Below are 22,759 nucleotides of genomic sequence, written 5' to 3' on the forward strand. Positions count from 1 at the left end.
AGGTAAGGTACCTTGATGTTTCAGCATGAACTAACATTGACTCAATTTATGATTTCTTCTCAATTATAAAAGTTTTATGAGAAATTCTCCCTAAAGTTTATAAAGCTATACTAAATTAGTATATATCGTTATCGAGACTCTAGAAGTTGACGTAGTTTATATAAATTTATGATGACTTTAGGGTATCCGGTGTTGAGATCGGTGTCTCAAACACCCACTCCTCTACCAACAAAGCGCTCACGTAAAAGATCGAGATTTCATCTCTTTAATTTGAAAATAAATTAAATATGCTTTATATGAATGGTATATCTCAATGCTACTCAAATCCCATGCTAAACACCAAACATAATGCTTCGCGAGTAATCTTGCTCTATGGCTTATCCTCTCTTCTACCGCCCTTACTGGATATCCACCTCATCTATTGACCCCCTAGTCCCAAAGAATCCAACCTGCCCTCGCAGCTGGCCCATTCGGCTCATCTACACTAACTGCCTTGTTGAGTGTACTCGACAACTGGTGTACCTCAATCGTGTCAGGATCGCTGACATCTGTGTCTTCTCGGCCATCGCTCGAATGAAACACTTCACATGGTTCTGCCTCTGTTGCGGATGTAACGTTGTCTGGCTCTGGTGTCGCTGGCTTGGACGTGTCGGATACAGCCTGTGACTCAGTACCCTTTGGGCTCTTCAGTGGTGGAGTGATTGGCTTGGAAAAGTTGAATGTTGGATTAACTTCTTCTGCATCGACGACGGCTGAGAGGGTAGCTCGGGTGTGGATATGGATCTGTGATCGGGATGCGCGTTTGAGGCGGGGTTTGCGCTGTGCGACGGGTGACCCAGCGCGTCGACGAGACTCCATCTCGATGAGCTCCTCTTGTTCTGTCTCGTCATCGGTGATAGTGCTCGTATCAAGTAATAGCCACTGTCGAGGTCCTACGTGCAGACTGCTTCCAGACTTGCGGCGATGTCGCTTCTGGTTCTTAATCTCTGCGGGTGGTTCAATTACTGCTTGGCCCTGCTTTACTCTAACCGGCAGCTTAAGCGGGATGTTTCCAGCAGTGACGTTCAAATGCCTAAGATCGCGTTGACTCTGCGAAAAGACAACCCGAGCGCGAAGTCTGTGTACAGCTCGATCCAATGCCAGCTCAATTGCGCATCGGTCGCGTACTCGGCTCAATTTGGGCCAAGTCGCTCGTTCGCCCATGAGACATGCTCGCATCATGAATTCCGGGCTTGGGTTGCTTAATAATCGGGGCAAGTCGTTTATACTCATCTCGGGAAGAATGTTGATGTCGCCAGAATATTTCTGGCTGAGAACACTCTGGAACTTGGTCGCAAGATTGGGCATGATACCGAGTTCAGCCAGAAAATGAAGTCGATGCAGGGCCTCGTCACGCGCAAGAGATGTCATGGTGTGAATCCAATCGTAGTCTTCTCCATTGGTCTGTTGACCGCGTTCTGGCTTCCTGAATGGCGACAGGTGATCATCCTTGGCTAGGAAAGGCACAACGTGAGGGTTTACTTGAGAAACAATAAAATGGTTGACGTTGAACATTTCCGCAAGGCGTGTCATGGGTAAATCGTTATCCACAGACCCATCGATCCATCTTTGCGGCGTAGGGTTCCAAGGTTGGTGCTCGCCAGTAATCGGATCTTTCACAAGCAGTGGCGCGGCGTTGAAGACAAGAGGGACAGAACATGATGCAGCAACCGCCGACCAAATCATGACATTCGGCGCAGTGACGTAGTTGAGAAGACGCGGTAATTCGTACATCGAAGCCGTGGAGACGCAGATGTTGAGAATGCGCCGCGTCCGGTTGTAAGCCTCTTGAAACGTCATGTCGCCCATCAATCCTCTCATTACCCGGGTGAGATGCTTGATGTCAGACCAACTTCCCTCTGTCAACAGCCGTCGTAAGTTGCTCAAAACACCATCTTGACCGCTAGGATCCTCGAAAACCGCAAGATCCCCATACGGAAACTCTTCAATAAGCTTCGGGATCTCCTCGTCGGTTCTGGTACACATGGCAGCGCACACGATACTCCCAGCGCTTGCACCAGATATAATTCGTGGCAATAGCTGTGCTTCGAAAAGAGCTTTGAGAACGCCAATATGCGACATGCCAAAGGTGCCTCCGCCAGACAAAAGTAATGCGCTTCGGCCATAACTCTGTCGAGCAAATAATATTCCTTCAAGCAAGTCTCTGTTCTCAATACTTTGGTCAAGCCGACTTTGCGTAACAACTGCATCTATAGTTCTTATTGTAGATTCGACATATCGCTCGATAAGGTGTTTCGTTCCGGAGTAGGAATGTCGGTAGAGGTCAACGTTATCCATACCACCAAGGTCGCGCGACAAAGCGGTACGGATCAAGTGCATCATTGTATGTACATCGCATTTCGTCCGCGCTTCGTCGAGATCGTGTAGTCTTTGTTCAATCAACTCGGGGTTATAGTCGCCTGATGAGGAGTCGCGCTTCCACTCATCATTGCCTTCGAGGCTGTCGAGTTCTTTCGCAGCACTCTCCCATTGTGCGTAGGACTCGGCCTGGCTGGTCAGTTGAGGGTTTCAGTACAGACGGAATGACGCACGTTTTGCATGGACATGCATAGCATGCGCTTCCTCTCCTCCAGCTGCTTGATCTTTAAACGCTGATCTTCTGTTAAGCCATCTTTGCACCACTGCCATGTATCGTTTGCGGATTTGATCGCTTTTTGCAGAGTCCCGACAACAGGGACTGAGGATACTGGCGGCCGCTTCGCTTTGGTATTGGATTTGACTGGGGATTTCGTAGACTTATTGTATAGACTAGGGACCGCGCGGGCAGGAAGAATAAGGTCGGCCATGGTGAAAGCCCGCGCCGCGGAAGCGCAGGTTCGGTCGTGTGCGAGGTCGGAGGAACGAGGTTATAGCATGGCAAACGGTGCTTTGTACATGTAAGATTTGAGCTGCAGTATCGCAAGGCGTCGGGGGTTAAGGATATTGTATTCGAGCAGACAGGTCGGACAAGGAATCGTGGTCACAAGTCGAGAAGCATTTGTAGGTGCGGAACGGTCAACGGAAGTGGTGGGGGTTGATGGAGGGGGCGCTGAGACACGAAGAATTGGAGGTGGAATGATAAGGGATCGAGAAGGATGATCCTGAAGTGGTGATTCTGAATGATGAGTCTATTGTATCGTTGGATTTAGAGTTAAAGGTGAGGAATTTGTTGGTTTAGTTTGGAAGGGAAAGACGACGAAATGACCCTTTCTTCCCTTTTCGCTGCCATTCCCAAATTGAATCCACTTGCCGAGCTGAGGCCCCATTCCCCACCAATTTTTGACGTGGAGGAGCATGGACCACTAAACTGCCCTGTATTCTGTTCTTCTCCAGGGTTCGTGACAGCAGATTCTCCCCAGCTAAATTGACTTTTTCCACCCAACAAGACTATTTAGCAGGCTATTGATTGATTCTTCTGACAAAGGTTACCTCAGTAAAACATGAACATCTGACTCTTGTGCTTCCAGCCGCACACCGCTTGGAAAATGTTGGCTGTATGGAACAGTCCAATCATGGAGTGGGTGCTGGAGGTGCACGTGGTACAAGATGGCTGTCACTAAGCCAGGGATGCGTCATGAATCGGGTTTGGGGTCCCGTTCACATGTCAACAAAGAAGCGGAAGCGGGAGTCGTTATTGGACTCTCCAGGTTTTGGAAAAGCCGATGTTCGGCAGGTGATTACTTTTTCGAGTCTGGGGAATTTGCGGGGGAGAGAGATGGTATGATATGATGGCTTACGACGGCACGTGAATGGAGGCAACGTTAGATACTCGCTCAGAAACAAGAGGAGACGAGAGGAGGGAATGCAAGACGGCGAGTTGCATCATGGCTTACGATAATTCCTCGCCGTGACCGCTTTTTCTCATGTACTTTGCCGTCTCGAAAGTCCCGACCTTGTAACTGTGGACAGCTGAAATATAAGACACGGCTGACGCGAGCCGTGTCACCTGCCTCTTCCCTCCCGAGGGTCGATCTTCCAGCGATCGAGATTCATCTCCTCAAGATCTGCAACTCAACCAAGGCAGCAGGGAACAATTGTTCTTCCGTTGAGCAAATCCTCCGGCGTCGGGTATTTGTGGTACCACAAAGGTTCTAGCTTGACATGGAAAAAAACAAAACACAAGTCTAGACCTTTTGGTGATCTTTGTCACTAACCTTGTTTGCCATTGCTTGTGACGTCTGTGGTACGCGCTGTGTCTCGGAGCTCCACGTCTTTTTGTATCCATCACAGCCAAAGCTTCACGTTCATTCCAGCTCCAACAGCCACAGTAACAACTCTAAAAAATACAACAGAATTGTTACTGAACTGTAACATAAAATATGCATAAGTTGTATCGTTAATGTTCCCATCATACGACAAAACGCATGAGCCCCTCTCATGATTCGCTACACAAATTACGTATTCGTGACGCCTCTCACACACGATGGCCTCGCGTAACCTGAAGCGTTCATTCCCCCGCATCCTCAATACCTGCTTTCACTGTGCAAACTCCCGCAGTCTAGCATGTCATTGATGACGTTTTGTTTTCAGTTGCGAAACGTCCAATCCAATCATTGACTCACGGCTTGGAAACGCCTCAGGCAGATGCGGCGTAAGCTCCCGCCTCTCTTCTTATAAGCTCCCCGCCCCAGCCTCGATCTTCTGTTTCTTAGCTTCTTCATCACTTGAGGATCTTCAATTGAATAGATTCAGAGATTTGTCAACATGGAGGCTTACAAGACTCATGGAGGGGTTTCTCCCATTCCCACCGTCGTTCGTATGTTCATCCTTACCCGTGGTGTAGAGCTTTACTGATGATGATGTGTTAGCTGAACCGACTCACTACCAAACCATCGGCCACAATGGCGTGCGCGCTCTATGGGTTCTCTTCGTCGCAATGACAGTCGTGTCTGCCATTTTCGCCCTGCTATCATGGAACGTCGCCGTTCAGCGTCGCATCTTTTACTTCCTCACAACTCTCACCACCATCATCTCTGCCCTCGCCTACTTCGCTATGGCGTCTGGGCAGACATCGTACTTCAACTGTACCAGCGTGAGGGATCACCACAAGCATGTTCCTGACACGCACCATGATGTCTGTCGTCAGGTCTTCTGGGCCCGATATGTCGACTGGACGCTCTCTACACCACTGCTCGTCGTGGAGCTTTGTCTCCTCGCTGGTGTTGATGGTGCGCATACCATCTTTGCCGTCATTGCCAATGTGATCTTTGTTCTCGCGGGTGCTTTCTCCGCTGTTGGACATGCCAACACTGCTCAGAAGTGGGGATGGTATGCTATCAGCGTCATCGCCTTTGTCTTCACCATCTGGCACGTCGCTGTTCCCGGCTCCCGAACCTCTCGTGCCCGAGGCACCAAGATCGCTCGCCTCTTTGGCTCTATCTCAGTCGCTTCTCTGATCCTCTGGCTCGTCTATCTTGTGTAAGTTCCCTCACCAATCTTCAATTGACAAAGCTAATAACCACAGTGTCTGGGGTGCTGCTGGTGGCGCCTGGAAGGTTAAGGTCGGCACCGAGGTCGTCATCTACGCCGTCCTCGACGTCCTCACCAAGGCTGTTCTCGGTCTTTGGATCATCACTGCTACGCGACAGAACCGCGACACTACTCCCGAAATTGGAGGTTACTGGACTAACGGCGCTGGTGCTGAGGGTACCATTCGCGTTGGCGATGACGAGGATGGAGCTTAAATGCGCCTCCAAAAAAGCCAATCGAGTCCACGGAATAATTCCGCATTGGACGTCACCACTTTACAAAACTTTCCGCTCACGATTTGACGAGTGATTTCTAAGCCCGAGCCAGCCGGTATGGAATGATCAAAATTGTAAGCTTTGGAATGAGCTGGGCAAAAATGCAATGCAATGCAACGCAAGACACATGTTCGATTGAAAGGCAATTGGGCGTTTAGGGTGTCAATACGAGACATGTACCTAATGATGCAAGTTAGTACTTAGCTTTAATGTGATGGGACACGAATACGACATACCCCTCTTGACTGTGACACTGTGCTGAGTTCCTGCATGCCTACTTTATGCGTCTGCATCAATCATGCAATGTTGACGACAGAGATGGTATGATCTCTTTTTATGATGAACGGCACTTTGCATGTACTGTTTCGTCTTCCGAATGCAGATAAGCACATCCGTAAAAGTCTCCGAAAGGTGCCGTGTCTCGGATGCCGTCATCCTGCTGCTCTCAGCCATTTCACGGAGTCCGAACAAGGATATAACCCCATTGCATCAGCACTTCATCAAGGTCCGCAAACCATGGCATCTATCGATTGAAGCATAATGCAAGCGTGTATCTATATACAGACTTTTGACCTTGACCTTGACTACTCTCTTATAAGCTCTTACAAATATCTCGACTCTACTTCTGAATGCGCTTACCACTGGCTAGCCAATGTTCGTTTGTCTCATCTTTGCTTTTAAGATGAGCGACTCGATTCTTAATGCCCGGACTCATGCGGACGGGTCATTCCCAGCCAGCTTAGTGATATGTTCCTATAATAAACTTGATACATGAGATAGGCATCAGCCTCGCCCCTGTAGTTGAAGTACTGCCTAACTTCATCCTCCACATAGCTGTTAGTCGCAGCTACATGATCCAATCCAGCAGCTGACATAAACACAAAATTCAACGAGACTCAGTGCTATGATTCCTCACATTCTAAGCAAATAATATCTGATTCAATCCATTTATCATCCGATTTCTAACTAGACCTGCATCTCAAGGCGCTTATCCCTAAACTTGGTAACTGTGTCAAGAGATAACAATTTCTTCTACATAGTTGTATACAGAATCACACGAGCAAGAAATACAGAAGCACCGCTTTGCTGATAGGAACTCATGTAAGGGGGATATCACGCACTTGTAAAGTAAATCTTAATTCCTCACTGACTAAAGTCTTGAATATCCGCCTAGATAGTACTATCTCCCAGCCTACTACTAAAATTATATCACTTGGCCGATGCCGCCTCACTACCAGTCGCATTTCGTTCCTCAGTCTGTAGACCAGAAAGAACAGCCCTTTCAGCAGCTGTGCCCTGGTGAGCGGTAATCTTGCACAGTAGAGGCAAAACAGAGGCTAGAATCGCACCCGCTCCGAGGAAAGCAGCAGTGACGCCAAATCCAATGTGATACGCTGGTGAGTCCCTTGTAGGCCAGATTCGACTTCCATAGACACTGGAGAAATTTCCGAAAGCGTTGACGAGCGCAAGGACGATGGCGCGCTTCTCGGGAGGCAAGCTCACGGTTGCGCTGGCCCACGAGAGAATCAAAGGGAGTGCTGACCAGATTCCAGAAGCCACCAAGCAAATCATCACGTACCGCACGATGGGGCTCTGCACAGCCGCGCAGACGACGCTGCCGACGCATCCGAGGACGAGTGCTGATGTAATGTGCCAGCGGCGCTCAATGTGGCGATCGGAGGACCAGGCGACAAAGATAAGCACTACAGTAGCAACGGCGTAGATGGGCACCGTCATGTACTGAGCTTTGACGGAGCTGTAACCAAGCGTCTTTGTGATTGTCGGGATGAAGTAGGAGATTGTTCCTGCGCCGACATCGAGCATGAAGAGGACAATGAAGATGTAGGTTCGGGGATCAGAAATAGCAGCAACAAAGGCTTGCCAATGAGTGAGTCGACCGCTAAGACTGCTCGTCGAGGCAAGACCATCAGCCACGATGCGAATCTGAGCCAGTTGACGCTCCTGCTGGCTGAGCCGCTTTGAGTTGTGAGGATAGTCAAGCAACACAAAGCAAGCAATAATACCGACACCAACCGTGGCTACACCCTCAACGATGAACAGCCAGCGCCAACCAGAGATACCATGAGCATCATGGAGACCAGACGTAATACCACCAGCAAGAAGACCACCAAAAGCACCTGAGAGAACCGCAGCAGCGTAGAATATGGCAAACCGCTTGCCTAGCTCAGCACGCGTATACCACGAACTTAAAAGGTACAAGACACCGGGGAAGAAGCCAGACTCGATACAGCCGAGGATAAAACGGAAGGCGAGCATGGTGCCGTAATTCTTGCTCACGGACATGACGGTGCACAGAGAGCCCCAGACGATCATGATGCCGGGGAGGAAGAGCGAGGGCCGACTGCGGGAGAGGATCATGTTGGAGGGGACTTCGCAAATGAGGTAGCCGAAGAAGAAGATGGAGAGAACCCAGGCGTACATCTCATCTGTGAGCTTTAGATCGTCGCCCATACCGGCAATCTTTGCGTTACCCTTTGGAAGCATGTAGGTTAGTATATGTGCTGAAGTTTCTAGTCAATGATACCTACAATGTTTGTGCGGTCAACGTAGTTCAGGATGTACATAATCCATAAGATAGGCATCAGGAAGAGGTCGATCTTCCTGACGAGCTTCTTCTCTTCAGGGCTGCCAGGGGTGTAGTTGCTTAGAGCGTCGGACAGCTCTTGCGAGATGCCGACTTGCTCATGATGCTCACCAGCCTTGGACATTTCTTTCTCGTCGCTCATTGCGTCAGTCTCTGGGCCTTTGAAAGACTTCAGAAGGGTGAGCTGTTTCGTGAGGCACTCGAGGATCAAAGGCAAGGGCGGTGGGTGCCAGACTCGTTCAAGAGATTGGAGGAGAGGTTTGAAGTACAGTGTGGAATAAAGCAACGAGATAGGGCCAACAACGACTTTAAATACGAAAAACCACCTCCACGATGATCCCCGGCTAATGCTACGCTATAACCTGGGGAACTAGCCCGTTGACCATGAGCAAGCCTTCAAACTCAATGTGGATCGCCCCATGGGGTAAGGTCTGGGGCATGAAGGCAAGGGAACGGACGCATTGTCATCTTTACAAGAGGGGAGGAGGAGGAAAGACTCTCGACTGTTGCTCAATGGCGCGGCACGTACGCCGCTCTTATGCATGGCGTAGGGCGGTCTTCGCACCGAGTGGAAGATGAAGTTCGGCAGAGCGAGGAGCTAGTCATGGGTAGATGGGGTTCTTGACCGAGATTGCTTTAGCGGCAATAAACAGAACAGACAAATCGCCTGGGGTGGATCAGCGGGGCACCGACTGATGAAACTAGTTTGGCAGTGATTGGTCTTGTTGAGTATTTTGTGTGTATGTAATTCATGAGTCCAGAACTCAAATGAGCAATGTTCTGTACAATTACTCTGCCATTTGCGATCCAATGATCCCAAGCAAGTCTCCCGGATAGTATTCTAGTCCCATCCCAAGCTGATCCCCCATCATCCAACTGTAGCTCAGATCCCAATCCTGTTGCTGGACTGGTCGCGAGTCTTGCGGTACCTCCCACGTCCTGTTGCTACCATTTTGCGGCATGAGCACCTCGTTCGCCGACTCTCCCGATTTGAGCCTGTCGAGCATGGTACTAAGACCCTGCCCAATGTAATGCGCTACATGTCTTGCGTATGCTTGTGTCGCATTGAGCATAGATATGATGGGGCCGACGAGATTGACCACATCTTCTACAGAGAGATGTACCACAACAGCCCGCCACGACGAACAGACTTTGATAAGAAAGATTGACGAGTACGCGATCGTGGTGAGGAGGTACAAGGGAACTCCCACGACGGCGCGGCGCATATCAGAGTCTTCTAGGATTAAACGCAGTGCTGCACATGCGCTTTCTACGGCTGTGTTGATAAAGTCTTGTCTCTCAAGAGATATGAGATAGTCGTCGGTTGGTTGGAGACCCTGCAGACAGACGGAGAATAGAAGAAGTCGGGCGAAGTGGTAGTGCAACACAACTCCTTTCCTTGGATAATCGCCAATCTGCGGATCACACGCTGTTGCATCACGTCAGATACAGATATATTCTGAGAGATGCTTCCCAGCCATCAGAGAAAACATACCTAGTTCACCTAGTCGTGCCTCCCAAGTCTGCTTCCAGTGCCCCAACTCGCCATTGTAGCGACGTATCGCATCAAACTCATCATTCGCAACAACCCGTGATCTGTCCAGACCAAACGTCCTGTACGTTCGGCTTAGGATGATGAATATGCTAACCTGACTATGAAGCCGCACATCAGAACCCTTTGCCCCAGGAAGAGCAAGGAATCCCTCATGGTTGATCAGAGTCACGTCCTCAGCTATGACAGGCGGTCTCCCGTACGCAATGCTGAAGTGATGATCACAAACATATAGTAGATACCACAGTCTCGCTTTCTCGCAATGCGAAGTCTCCCCACGCAAAGCCCTGGCGCAATGCTGGTGGATGTTGAGTTCTGTAGCTATGCGCACAGCAAGCCCGGAAAGTTTCCAGCTTAGGTCTGAGAGCCAGAAGGCACCTATGCAGAGACCACGGATATCGTCGAGAGTATGGTATCGCTGGAACATGGCCTGGCTGGCGAGCTCGGCAAACACGACGTAGCAGCGGTCGAAGCTCTGGCCATCGTCTTGGGTGTGGAGGGCGGCTACGGCTAAGATTGCTGCGACGAGGAGTGAGGATGATTCCCTGGCTGATGAGAGAGTAGCGTGGACGAGGGCGACACCGCCCCAGAGATAAGCGTTGAGGGTGCCTTGGAATACAGCAAAGAGACTTTGCGCCTCTGCAAGAGTGATTCGTCCTTGAGAGATGAAGTCCGGTTGGCGGTGGCGGTCCAGGGCAGCTCTACCATCACGACTGGGATCGCTTCTGATGTTGCGTAGTTTCGTCGCTCGAAAGAGACTCACCATAGGGGCATCTACAATGGCACCATCGTCTTTAGATGCGCTATGGGTATCGGGAGAGTTCTCTCTCGTCATGGCAGTCAAATGAGGCGTTGGAGCTGAGAGACGGGAGACCGTCTCAGGGGACGTGGTCGCGAGTGCCATTTGTTGCTGAGTCGATTGCAGGTTGTCGAGCTTCGCCTTCATGTCTACCATGGACGCACGCATGGACTCCATCTGTTGCTCCATGGCCTTTTTCCAGTCATATTCCCCCTCCAACAGATCTTGTAGATTCTTGTTCACGACGCATTCAAAGCCATTCTTGGTGCAGCGTATGCACTTGGGGGCCCCTTCGTTTGTAACGCAGCGAATCTTGCGTGTATGGCATTGCTGGCCTATTGGGTCTCAGTTAAGCTCACTATCCCTATGACTGTGCAGTCGGCTTACAGGCTCGTATCTTTCTCGAGACTTTGGATCCGCGAATAGCAGAGTCCGAAGCCTCCCCAGGCCCGTACTCATCCGCTTCCAGGCCAGTGCGGGTTCGTTTCATAGTAGCTGTGTTCTCCACGGGGAATGTGCAAGTACCTGGGGCGGCTGACAATCCGGGGGAAGATGGCTCGGTATGAAGGCCGCGGTGCTGGGGCAGTATGTATATCACGGGGCGAGGTTGATCGAGGGCGGCTGGATGACCGCGTTGGACCAGAGAATGGACCAATGAGTTGACGGAGGGGGTGCGGACTTCGTGCCGCTTTCGCCGTCCGGGAGAGCCGATCTAACCTTGTTGGGACAGAATTGCTTGCTCTAAGTTATCTGCCAACTTACGGCAATTGCAGGACTTGATTATGCTGAGAGGGACGGCAAATGCTGGGGATAGGCACCGAGGTGACCCGGCGATTTATAAGGTCGATGCCGTTGCTCGTGCTGTTGTGATTCGAGCTATCTCTATACGACAACACAACCATCAACCATGCCATCTCATTCATCCATTGGTTTTATCGGGTTTAGCCCAGAAAAGGCCAAAATTACAGAGTCTGTGCAATTACAATACGACACAATCAGAGTTTGCGATGCCTCGTTGGATAGTGCTGAGCTCATCGGAGCTGAGCGAGTACAGCGATCAGACTCGGTCCATCATGTTGTCCAACACAGCCAGATTGTCTGGATTGAGGAGAAGGACGCGGAAACTCTGACTGAGACGCTTTTCAGATCCTCCTCCGGTCTTATACACTGTACGTAAAGAAAAGACTCATTGCAAGACACGTCTCGCTGACCAACCCAAGCATTGCCCAAAGATGCATCCCTAATCCTCGAATGCCTCGCTCTCCCAGATTACTACCAAAATCTAGCCACTCGTTTCACTGAAGCCGGTCGGTCTGATATCAAAATTATTGACTGCTCTGTCGTCGCATCAAGGAGTAGAACCAAGAGCTCCATCTGGATCTCAGGCTCAGAAGCCGCCATCGAAAGCGTATCTTTCCTATCAAAGGCTCATGACAACGTCCATGTCATTTCTGGCGGCCTTGGAGCAGCGAATAAACTGCGCTTGACAAGCCATTTGTTGGAGGCGACGCATGCTGTCACGGCTGCTGAGGCTACCGGTCTCGCGTCCAAAGCAGGTATTGACGCGAATGAGATATACAGCATCATCACCAACGCTGCAGGGAATTCTTCGGCGTATGAGGAGCTTGTACCTCACATGCTGCAGGGAAATTCACATTTGAAGCCGTCGATTGAGTCGCTGTTACATAAAACTGTAGGTTGCTCCCGGTATTCTACAGAGACACCGTCACTTGTTCAAACGGGATGTGCAGTTCGCTTACAAAGATCTAGAACGTTGTCACGTCTTCATCCAAAAGTCTCAACTTCCCATTGCCACTGTGCTCTGCTAGTGAACAGGTTTGCCTGCTCGCCTCCGCCCAAGGATATGGCCTTGAACATGTCTCCAGCCTAGTTAAACTATTCAAAACGCAGGACCAGAAAGATACGTCAATTAATGCAACTAGCAACCATGTAAGAAAACATTCGACAGACGTCACACCACCAAAGACACCGCCATCCGTGGCAACGATTGGTATGGTTGGCTTAGGGGCAATGGGTCAAGGGATGGCACAGTCCCTCGTACGCGCCGGCTTCTCCGTGCAGGGCTACGACGTTTGGGCTCCCTCAGTCGAGAAGTTCGCAGCCAGTGGTCCGAGTGGGATGTCCAACGCAGCCTCTTCACCAGCTGATGCCGTCAAGGGTACAGCTGCGCTTATCCTCATGGTCCAGAATGCTGTACAGGCATGGGATGTCCTGTTTGGTGCTGGTAAGGCTGCCGAGGAGTTGTCTGACGGAGCGACTGTGATTCTCAGCTCAACTGTTCCGCCGTCTGAGGCACGCCGTATTGGCGATAAGTTGGAGTCTCTGGGTAGAGGTCTTAGCCTCGTGGATGCACCTGTTAGTGGAGGTGTTGCTCGTGCAGCAAAGGGTGATCTCACGGTACGCATCACCCGTTCTTCTTGATTTAATACCATGCGACCAATACTAACTGAGTATAGATGATCTGCTCAGGAACAAACTCAGCACTCGCATCCGTTCGCGGCACCATTCTCGCCATGGCCGGCAAGGAGTCCAACATCTACAACGTCAAAGGCGGAGTCGGCGCAGCATCTTCAGCCAAGCTCATCAACCAACTTCTCGCCGGAGTCCACATCGCAACAGCAGCAGAGGCACTCGTATTCGCATCCCGTCTTGGCCTCGACACGCGGCAAGTATACGACATCTTCAATGAGTCTACCGCCTGGAGCTGGATGTTTCAGAACCGGGCTACGCAGATGCTCGATGCCGATTGGACTCCTCACTCGGCTTTGGCCATCTTTGTCAAGGATCTTGGTATTGTTCTGAATGAAGCAAAGAGGCTGGCTAGTTATACGCCCATGTCCGCGGTGGCTCATACGCTATACATCGATGGGGCTGCTCGTGGGTGGGCTAGAGAGTCGGATGCGGGCGTGGTGAGACTCTGGGAGGCTGCTGGATCAGATGTAAGCAAGAGTGCATCTGCAAAGGTATCATCTCCTACTTCGTATGAAGACTCCGTTAAACCGTTACCTGCAAAGGCTACCCTGGCTGCCCTCCCGGCTGAGTACACCACCGATTTGATTGAGTCAACAAAGGCTCGCGTTGACAGTGGTGCCATGCCTGTCCTCGTCGCTCTTGACGATGACCCCACAGGAACTCAGACCTGCAACAACATCGATGTCCTAGCCGTCTGGGATGTTAACACCCTCAAAGAGCAATTCGCGACGGATTGCCGTGGGTTCTTCATACTAACGAACAGCAGAGCTCTCCCACCCACCGAAGCAAAGGAGCTCATTGTCGAGATCACAACAAACGTGAAAAAAGCCGCTGAGGAAAGCGGCAAGGCCTTCGAAATAGTCTTGCGCGGCGACTCAACGCTGCGCGGTCATTTGCCCGAGGAGCCCGAGGCAGTAGAGGAGGTGCTCGGTAAATCCGACGGTTGGGTCTTTGCGCCCTTCTTCCGCCAGGGGGGCAGGTTCACCATTGACGATGTTCATTACGTGCAAGAAGATGATCTGCTGGTCCCTGCGGCACAAACTTCATTCGCAAAGGACGCCACGTTCGGATACAAGAACTCCAACCTCAGGGAGTATATCCTCGAGAAATGCGGATCGCGATTCACAGCATCATCTTTCACGTCCATCACCTTGGAGGATCTACGCTGCGGTGGCCCAGCTAAGGTCGAAGAGAAGCTTCTAAACGGACAGTGTGGTGCCGACCGTGTCATTATTGTTAACGCTGTTACAGATTCGGATATGAATGTTTTCGTCGCTGGCCTCTTGGCTGCTGAGGAAAAGGGCTACAGGTTCATCTACCGCACTGCAGCTGCATTCGTATCTTCCAGGCTTGGGATCAAAGAAAGCCAACCTAAGACTTGGGCTGAAGTCTCACTCAAGACTGATGCTGCTGCTCCAAGGACTGGCGGTCTCATCCTAGCTGGTTCGTACGTACCCAAAACGACAGCGCAGCTTAAAGCATTGCGCGAGCGCAGGGGTTCTGATCTTGAAGTCATTGAGCTAGATGTAGCTCAGCTAATCCAGTCTGCGGAACAAGAGCAGAAGATAGTAGATCATGCTATCTCCGAGACTACCAGGCTCATCAGCGCTGGCAGAGATGTCTTGGTCATGACTTCACGGACGTTGATCAAAACCGACGAAGCCATCTCCTCACTGAAGATTGGTTCCAAGGTGGCTGCTGCACTTGCCCGTCTGCTGGTCAACATCCAGGTGCGGCCACGATATATCATCGCCAAGGGGGGGATTACGTCCTCAGACGCAGCCACCAAAGGTCTCAAGATGAGGAGGGCTCTGATCGTGGGCCAGGCTGCTCCGGGCGTGCCTCTCTGGAGATGCGATGAGGAGACAAGTCGACATCGGTCTGTGCCTTTTGTTGTCTTCCCGGGTAACGTTGGTAGCGAGACAACTCTGGCCGAGATTGTTGAACAGTGGTCACTTTAAGAACAGATACTTGGATCGAAATTGGTGAGGAACAGAGGCACAGAATGTCATTATCAGGCAAGAGTCCTTGCTGAAGAAGAACCCTTGATTTGTATGTTAAAATAGAAAGTCATGAAGTACATTATTTCAAGATCTGAGTTTCTCCAATTTGATCCCTGCGATTCATTGCATCTTAAATAAACAGTATCCAATCCATCGTTAAGACCTTGATCCAAACTAACCCTGCCACTTGACGCGCTTATCCCTAAACAAAGTTACCATAGCAATAGGCAACAACTCCGTATTCACAATATTCAGCCTTCCAAACCTCTCAACAATCTCATGTCCGTAGAACGTAGCAACCCACGTCCAATACGCATCCATGTTGTTCCACCATCCAGTAATACCCTGCAGATTCGACTCCCCACGTAATTGCTCCATCGCAGCTGATATCTTTCCATCATCGGTCTCAACCTTGCTCTCGGTGGGTCTCTTCATGAGCGTGCGGAAGATGCGGTGCAGTCTGTTGGTAGCTGTGAAGTGCTCGAAGAAGAAAGCTTCGCGGTAGCGGATGAATTCTTCGAAGGGCATGAAGGTGTCTTGATCGTGTTGGGTTTCTGGGACCCACTCTGGTTCGTCAAGGGCGTATCGTTCGTGGCGAGTTTTGCCGCTCAGGAACTTTTGCTTGTAGCCTTCATATGCGTGACGTTCATCTTCCTGGAAGTCGATCATAGGCTGGGATGGGTTCTTGGAGACTTCATCATGAATCTGCATGAGGGAAATGAACGGGGACTGCAGGTCAAGTCCGCCAAGTTCCATAGGGAAGTAGAGGTAGCCATCAGGAATATTCTTGATGCCGAATCTCTGCCTGATTTCCCGTTTCAAGAACTCCACCACGTTCGTGACTTGCCCATCTGAGAGCTTTTTGAATACCTGCTCTTCAATCTTCTTGTGAGTTGAAAGCATGTTGTCGACGTGTTCACGACCAAAGCAATTAGCTGCTTTACCGAAGTTGGAGGTAAAAAAGGTCGCAGCATATGTGTTCCAGGCTTGGATGAAGCCAAGAATACTCTTGCGCTTATCAAGTAGCTGTTTGTGAAGTTCGTTGATGTGAGAGTCGACCATTTTCTGATCAATCTCGAAGCGGCCTGTCTTGGGTGACAAGCGAAGGAATCCCCAACGAATTTCACCCTCTGGCAGTGAGTCGTCGATGGGAAGGGTCACATTACTATCTCTGGAGATGCGGACCGTGCCTGTCTTGGTAGAGTTGACATTAACACCGGTAACGATAGTAAACTCATCAACGGTATGCCAGGCCTTAACAGCGACCTTGTGATCAGGCGACCAGAACCAAAAGTTGTCATGCATTCTCCAAAGGTTATTGGAGGTAGCCTGGTTGACAGCAAAGTCAAGGCAAAACAGTGTTGTCTCGCCGAAGACATCACTCAAAACGTGAGCTGCTGGAGTACCACGGCGTCTCTTGCGTGCAGACGAGTCGTCGTCGTCGACAAACTTGAGAGGTGCCTCAAGGAACTTCTTGAAGAACCCAAGCCAAGTATCGGAGACACCAAGGAACTTGAGAATCGTGAAGACGGTGTCATGAGGAAGCTTGGGGTTCCAGTCATCAAAAACTGAGTGGAATGCCGTCAGCTCGCCGTAAAGATGAGTGTTGATGGTGATCTCTGTAGACAACAAGTGAAGCAAGGTCTGCTTGAGTGCCATTGGGCTTCGAGACTTGCTGTCTTCATCATCATCGTCATCGTCTTCTTCCTCTTCGTCAGAATAATCAACCTCAGCTGAAAAGTTGTTTGTATTCATGATCCTGCGATGCCTCATCGCACCGCCCTGGCCCACGCCCATGGTCGACGGTGCTGCCTTTCGGCATGCTTTGCTAGCAAGCTGTCTCCGAGGTGCCTGCATAGCCTGGACTGCAACTTTGCGTTTCTTGGTGTCGGCGGCGAAACGCTCGTATTCAGCTTCCTCTTCACCGTCGGCAGTGCCTGTAATTTCATCTACAGAGTCCATAAGCTGTGCCATGAAATATCTCTCTTCATTTACCTTCACACGTTCACGCTGTAGGCACGGCGAGTCTGAAAGTGGGCCAAGGTAGTAGCCAAGTCGTCGCCGGTCGTCTCGAGGGATCTCCTGCCTCTCCGATTTCCAGGCTACAGAATCACGGAACCTTTTGAAGGCTATCTTGAAGAAAACACTCCATTTGACACCAATATACTGGAGGAAGATGGCTTGGAGTAAGTCCTCATGCATATGTATGTTGAAGACTCCGCTGATCTTCTTCTCCATCGAGACGGGGACAGGAGTTTCGGAGTTCCACGTCCATGATTCGAGGGCATTGATGCGCATGTTGAGAACGTCTGCAATCTCCTTCAAAATCATATCATTGCTTTCAAAGTCCTTGAGAACTTCTCGTTTCTCATTAGAGAGGAGATCAGAGGAGTGAAGGCCAGGAATGATCCACTTGAGGGAGCCAACAGTGAACTGGTTGGGTGTTGAGATGGATGCTTCATGTTCAGAGACACATCGCCGAAGGACCTTGAGACTATTAACCATGGACTTCTTGTCCTTGTTTTTACAGCCGAAAAGATGTTCGAGGTAACTGTTGAGGGCCTTGGTATCAATGTCGGCGGCTTGAAAGACGGTGTCCTCCCAGTCAATCTTGGACTGAAGTTTGGCCTGGTCGCCAACGTCCTCGAACGCCTCATCCATCTCAACATCAGCCTCTGGATCCTGCTTCTTATCGCCGGACAACCATTCGGTCACGAGCTCACCATAGAGCCAGGCATACTGATACTGAAGGGCCTGCATATCAAGCTGACGAGTAAGTGACTCCTCCCAGGCAGACAGCATCTTCTGCGACACAGAAGGATCTGTCTTGGCCTGGCCAAGGAAGCGGTCGAGGTTCTTCAGGTCAATCTCAAGGCGTTTGTGGCTAGTGCGACCTAAGATGACCTTGTTCTCCTTGGTGAGCTTGATAGAGAAGCACTTCTTGACACCATCGCTCAAGATGATAAGACGTTTGACAGCATCCTTCTCTGCTTCGACGGAAGAAAGAATTGCCGCCTTGGCTTCCTCAAAGCGAGAACGTCTCTTGGAAAGCTCCTGGAGTTTGGTGTTGGTGATCTCTTGAAGAGTCTCGGAGAAGACACTACCAGAAGAAGCCATGGTGTAAGTGGGCTGAGGCTTAGGGGTAGTAGTCTTCTGTATGTGTGTTGATGGTCTTTGTGTTTGCTTGATTCTGGCCATTAGTGATGAAGGACCAGGTTTGGGGGGAAGAGTGATGATAGAATTGATGTAAAAGAAAGGAGGGGAAGTGGTCGAAGGAGGAGGGCAGTGTGTAGTATATATACCAGGTAGGAGGAGAATTTGGTGTCCTCAGGCCACAAGTTGCAGGGAGCTGTGCCGTCTCGGCCGTGTAAGCCAATAAATAGCTTTGGTGAGTGGTGTGATAGCAATAAGAGCTCATACAATGCAAAACGTTGTCAAAAAGTCAGATAAGTCTTACTGTGTCAGCAATATACCAGCAACAAATTGCCGCACATGTGTTGTGGACCAAAGTTGATCACTTGTAAGTTGTTGATGAGATGAAGTTGAAGTCAAACATGAAGCGAAGCCAAGGAGAAGCTAAGATGTGCTGACTGTCTCTGGCGGCAGAAATGATTCGTCAGCTGCCAGAGCAAAGTGGGGTCAGCCTTAGGCTACAGCCTCTCCTGTTACATGATTTTCAACTGCATAACTCACTTGTCATGGACTGTCAACTTGACTCAACTGACATTCCAACTCAGCTGGAAAATATATAAGAAAATATAACCCAATCTGGTTTATAGATTGGTCGAACAGGTGTATCTTCCCCCAGCCCTACACACGGAAACACGTTTGTCCTAAGCTGGCATCTGACACTGGCCTTGCCGCTTTTAATGGCTACCTACGCGGATGCTCTCGCCCGGGCAATACCGTCTCATTCTCCGGTTCTTATTGAGGGCGAGATCAATAGTTCGTTACTTTATTGCCTAGTCAAATCTCGTAACATCATAAATACTCAGCACTGACATGTTGAAGCCTCGAATCCACATGTGAACGCCCAATCATGGCCTATTCGATCATTTCCAGCTCATCCATCATCTTATGAAACATGTTCTCATAATCCTCCTCTGATGATTCTGAACATTGCTCTGTTTCTCCTTCATCTTCCAACCAAAGAGAGACCCCAAGGTCCTTCAAGACCTCTTGATCTGGATTCCACGAGGATGCCAACTCTTGCTCGATTTCTTTTACTCTTAATGGCCAGATAGAATCCCAGAATTCCATAGCTCGCCGATGCCTTTTGGTACCCATTTCAACATTATAATCTTGGCAGTCCTCTCCAGCTTCGTCAAGCGAATCGTGAGCGTCACAGAGCAAAAACGCCTGATATTCCATGACCAATTCGTTAAGGTGCATTTCCTTCTCTGAATCCTTTGCTGGAGTATCAAAATCGCTTTCTGAAGACCCGCCTTCTGAGTGGTCTGGTTTTTCGATACATGTGTGTTCTATACCAAGCTTCTGAAAGGTGGCCTGCCTTAAAACAGTTACATGTTGGCTCAGACTAAGGACCTGTCCATATTTGCGGGTAAATGATTGCGGCCTGCTCCGTATATACCTGGTATATAAGCATTTGATTCCATGAGTAAAAGGTGTACATCCTTGGGGCGAGCATGGACAGACACAATCGTCTGTGTCTTCAATGGCTATAGGAGAATCAATGAGAAACTGTACCATCTCGTCGTATCCAAGTCTATCCATGTCGTAATCTCTGAGAATGACTTCCGCCAGAACAAAGATAGGTGACTCAGGTTTCCGGTGCTCACAAACTAAACTCCATAGGTTTGGGCAATGTTCATATAACCACATTGCATAAGCTGGTCTAACTGTTCGCAAAAAGCGTGGAAAGCTCCGGCCAATACCAGGGCTAGCCCAATGTGTCGACGCCCAGTCTGCCCAATGATCATCAATGTCGGAGAATCCTAGATCCCAGAAGATACACGCATCTTCGGGGTTATTAATGTCCAGGTATATGGGTCTCGAATGGTGTTTCCCTGTTGGCATTCTTTTCAAGTCGTTAGGTAATACTGTCGACAGACGACCAAAGCCTAGCAGGCCTCTCTCGCGGAGTATTCGATCCCACTCGATGGCTTTCGCGCTTGTCTCGGATACCAGAGAGTTGCGAACCCCGTGTACCCATCTCGGTAGCTTCTTTTGAGCTATCTGCTCCAGTTCCCGCCGATAGGATTGTAACTGCTTAGCAAGTAGATGCTTGCAGTGTTTCGAAGCGTAGCTGAATAAATCACAAAAGGAATTCTGCCATGGTATCATAGATCTCGTAAAGTCACGGTAGGGTATAATTGGACAACCTGCAGCTAGAATAATTTCGACTGCTTTGGTGCAAGGGCAGAAAGTTCCGTCCTTTTCTTTCTGGTCATAGCAAATGTCTGCACTGAGCTGGATTGCTCTACCGAGAGGGGTTATCTTCTCAGCAAATACTATGCTTGACCGGACTAATTGTTCTGGACTGGCTTTTTGGACCAAAGGTTCTAGAATTTCTGGATTCTCTATTGCGAAGTGCAGAGGAGTCTGTTTATAGAAACTAATTTCGTCCAGGCATTCCGGGCGGTTGTTGATCAGTTGCTTCGCCTCGTCTATGTCTGTGCGTAGAATGGCGAGCGTTAGTGGTCCGAATAAACCTATCAAAGTTTCATTTAGTACATGGTAACAATATTACGGGTGCCTTACTTTCAAAAAACTTCTGATTCCAATCATAATTCTTCATAGAGTCTTGCTGCTTGGGACCAACGGGAAAGATTTCACTCCTTGCTACTGAAGCTACTTCAATATCCTCGACATGTAAGTCAGTGATTATGGTTACCGGGAGCACCGAATAGTCGGCCACTATATGCCACGCCATCCTAGGTCACATCAGCGTAATATTCATTTCCCGACCAATGCACGTACCATCCCGCAGAATTAACAGCTGACAATGGCGTTCCTGCTCTGATAAGGAACTCGAATAATGGCTTGGCCATGGTATACACGAGTTGCTTCTGGTCCCAATCCAGGTGCATTCGGTCGACATATTTCATCTGAAGTTGTGAATGGTTAAATTAACTTTTCTTGAAGTAGGCGGACTGACAATAAAACACAAGAAATGAAGCAACGAGGAACCATGTGAGCTGAGATCAGTAGGTCTGGCAGTTCCTGAACTGAATATAGCTTGCAGTTTGGATATGATCGACTTGAAGAAGAATTCTGGGCAGTTTGTCACAGCCCACTTGGTTTCCATCCTGTTACGCCTCAGTAAGCCCAAAACCCTAAAAGCTGGGGATCTATTTTCATCGACTTCTGCGAAGTAAGTGAAAGACGGGCTGATGCTAAAGCCACCTGCTCCTCCAGTCGTACGCAACGTAATCTCAACAGCTTTGTTTATCAGTCGAACAATACTGGAGAATCTGACTGTACGATTTCGTGAGTATTTAGGGTCTACAAAACTGAATTCACAGTCATTGTAGTGAGCAAAGTCGGTCATCGTCTCATCAATAAAATATAGTGGCCCAACCCGAAGTGTCTTCCTAGTGCGTAGCCTCCTCACGCGACAAGAGCAGGCCAGAACTGAAGAAGAAATAGTAGAGAGCGCACTTGGCTTCGCAGCAAGCTTGTAAACGGCTGGGACAGGGTTTCGACGATCGATTTGCAGTTGTGGCAATATTTCATTTGTCTGAGCGTTCCGTCGAAATGAAGAAGACTCGGCTTGTTGGAATGAGTGTCTGATCTCTTCCATTTGTGACTTGAACTGTGCTTGGATCATCAAGTTGATCTGGGGAGCAATGTCCTCGACGGAAGCTTGAAGGAATGGAAGTTTCATCTCGATACTCGAGATTGGGTCACGAAGACTAGATACATCAGATGTAAGGACCGAGACACCATCTGATATTTGTTGAAGTCTGGTAGTGTTCAAGGTCAGTGTATTAGAAGTCGCGGCCTGTAACTCTCTGGACAAGAATTAGTCAAGGTGTTGAGGTTTTGGTGGTAACGTACAGCTGCAAGCTCTGAACGGCCAGGCTGAGAGGTGTGCAAAGACTTTCCATTGTATTTTCCAACTGTGCAATCTGAGCTTGCCGCAGTGGATAGACTATTTTGCGGTAACTGCCTTTGACTTTGTCTCCGAGCTTGGGGTCAGGCGTGGTAGTTGCCGAGATCTTGTCCCCAAAAGCCTGGAGGTCGTTCAAGCCGTCCTTGCAATTGCCCAAATAACGTAGAATCTGAACCACAGCCTGCGAGGTCGAAGTATTCAGCTGACCGCTCTTTAGAAAACCGTCAAGTAAGCGGAAACTGCCCTCGAGAGATTCCGCGAGGCGTTTGAGTCGAGCCATGACATCATCGTGTTCTTTGAGCCCGCCCAGATAGCTCACAAGCCCAGAACATATCTTGAGGCCGAGCGGAATGACTGCGAGCGCTAGCTCTGCCATGTTCTTGACACCTTTTGTTGAGGTTGGTCGAGCGAAGGGGAAGGGTTTTCTGGTGACAGACAAGCAAAGGTGT

The 22,759-nt window shown here is 49.6% G+C and overlaps 7 protein-coding genes; 2 read left to right on the forward strand and 5 right to left on the reverse strand.

Annotated features, from left to right (window-relative positions):
• Positions 1 to 429: 429 nt before the first annotated feature.
• On the reverse strand, positions 430 to 2,846 carry FFUJ_02351 (related to TGL4-triacylglycerol lipase; the record flags this gene model as incomplete). XM_023574070.1 has 2 exons in its annotated part: positions 430 to 2,547; positions 2,592 to 2,846. 2 exons carry the CDS (start codon positions 2,844 to 2,846, stop codon positions 430 to 432), a joined length of 2,373 nt encoding a protein of 790 aa, XP_023427493.1.
• A 1,897-nt stretch (positions 2,847 to 4,743) lies between these two features.
• On the forward strand, positions 4,744 to 5,723 carry FFUJ_02352 (related to YRO2 protein; the record flags this gene model as incomplete). XM_023574071.1 has 3 exons in its annotated part: positions 4,744 to 4,795; positions 4,848 to 5,457; positions 5,504 to 5,723. 3 exons carry the CDS (start codon positions 4,744 to 4,746, stop codon positions 5,721 to 5,723), a joined length of 882 nt encoding a protein of 293 aa, XP_023427494.1.
• A 1,269-nt stretch (positions 5,724 to 6,992) lies between these two features.
• FFUJ_02353 (related to allantoate permease) lies at positions 6,993 to 8,530 on the reverse strand (the record flags this gene model as incomplete). XM_023574072.1 has 2 exons in its annotated part: positions 6,993 to 8,276; positions 8,333 to 8,530. The coding sequence occupies 2 exons, from the start codon at positions 8,528 to 8,530 to the stop codon at positions 6,993 to 6,995; spliced, it is 1,482 nt and encodes a 493-aa protein (XP_023427495.1).
• A 646-nt stretch (positions 8,531 to 9,176) lies between these two features.
• On the reverse strand, positions 9,177 to 11,229 carry FFUJ_02354 (related to Transcriptional activator of proteases prtT; the record flags this gene model as incomplete). XM_023574074.1 has 3 exons in its annotated part: positions 9,177 to 9,817; positions 9,884 to 11,074; positions 11,127 to 11,229. 3 exons carry the CDS (start codon positions 11,227 to 11,229, stop codon positions 9,177 to 9,179), a joined length of 1,935 nt encoding a protein of 644 aa, XP_023427496.1.
• Positions 11,230 to 11,646: 417 nt separating this feature from the next.
• Positions 11,647 to 15,193, forward strand: FFUJ_02355 (uncharacterized protein; the record flags this gene model as incomplete). XM_023574075.1 has 4 exons in its annotated part: positions 11,647 to 11,908; positions 11,960 to 12,432; positions 12,510 to 13,157; positions 13,217 to 15,193. 4 exons carry the CDS (start codon positions 11,647 to 11,649, stop codon positions 15,191 to 15,193), a joined length of 3,360 nt encoding a protein of 1,119 aa, XP_023427497.1.
• Positions 15,194 to 15,409: 216 nt separating this feature from the next.
• FFUJ_02356 (uncharacterized protein) lies at positions 15,410 to 18,352 on the reverse strand (the record flags this gene model as incomplete). Its single annotated transcript, XM_023574076.1, has 1 exon — positions 15,410 to 18,352. The coding sequence occupies one exon, from the start codon at positions 18,350 to 18,352 to the stop codon at positions 15,410 to 15,412; it is 2,943 nt and encodes a 980-aa protein (XP_023427498.1).
• A 927-nt stretch (positions 18,353 to 19,279) lies between these two features.
• FFUJ_02357 (uncharacterized protein) lies at positions 19,280 to 22,686 on the reverse strand (the record flags this gene model as incomplete). XM_023574077.1 has 5 exons in its annotated part: positions 19,280 to 20,907; positions 20,957 to 21,129; positions 21,176 to 21,303; positions 21,354 to 22,209; positions 22,256 to 22,686. 5 exons carry the CDS (start codon positions 22,684 to 22,686, stop codon positions 19,280 to 19,282), a joined length of 3,216 nt encoding a protein of 1,071 aa, XP_023427499.1.
• Between the last annotated feature and the right edge of the window lie 73 nt (positions 22,687 to 22,759).

The sequence above is a fragment of the Fusarium fujikuroi genome, chromosome FFUJ_chr03 (genome assembly GCF_900079805.1).
Source record: "Fusarium fujikuroi IMI 58289 draft genome, chromosome FFUJ_chr03".
Lineage (NCBI taxonomy): Eukaryota > Fungi > Ascomycota > Sordariomycetes > Hypocreales > Nectriaceae > Fusarium > Fusarium fujikuroi.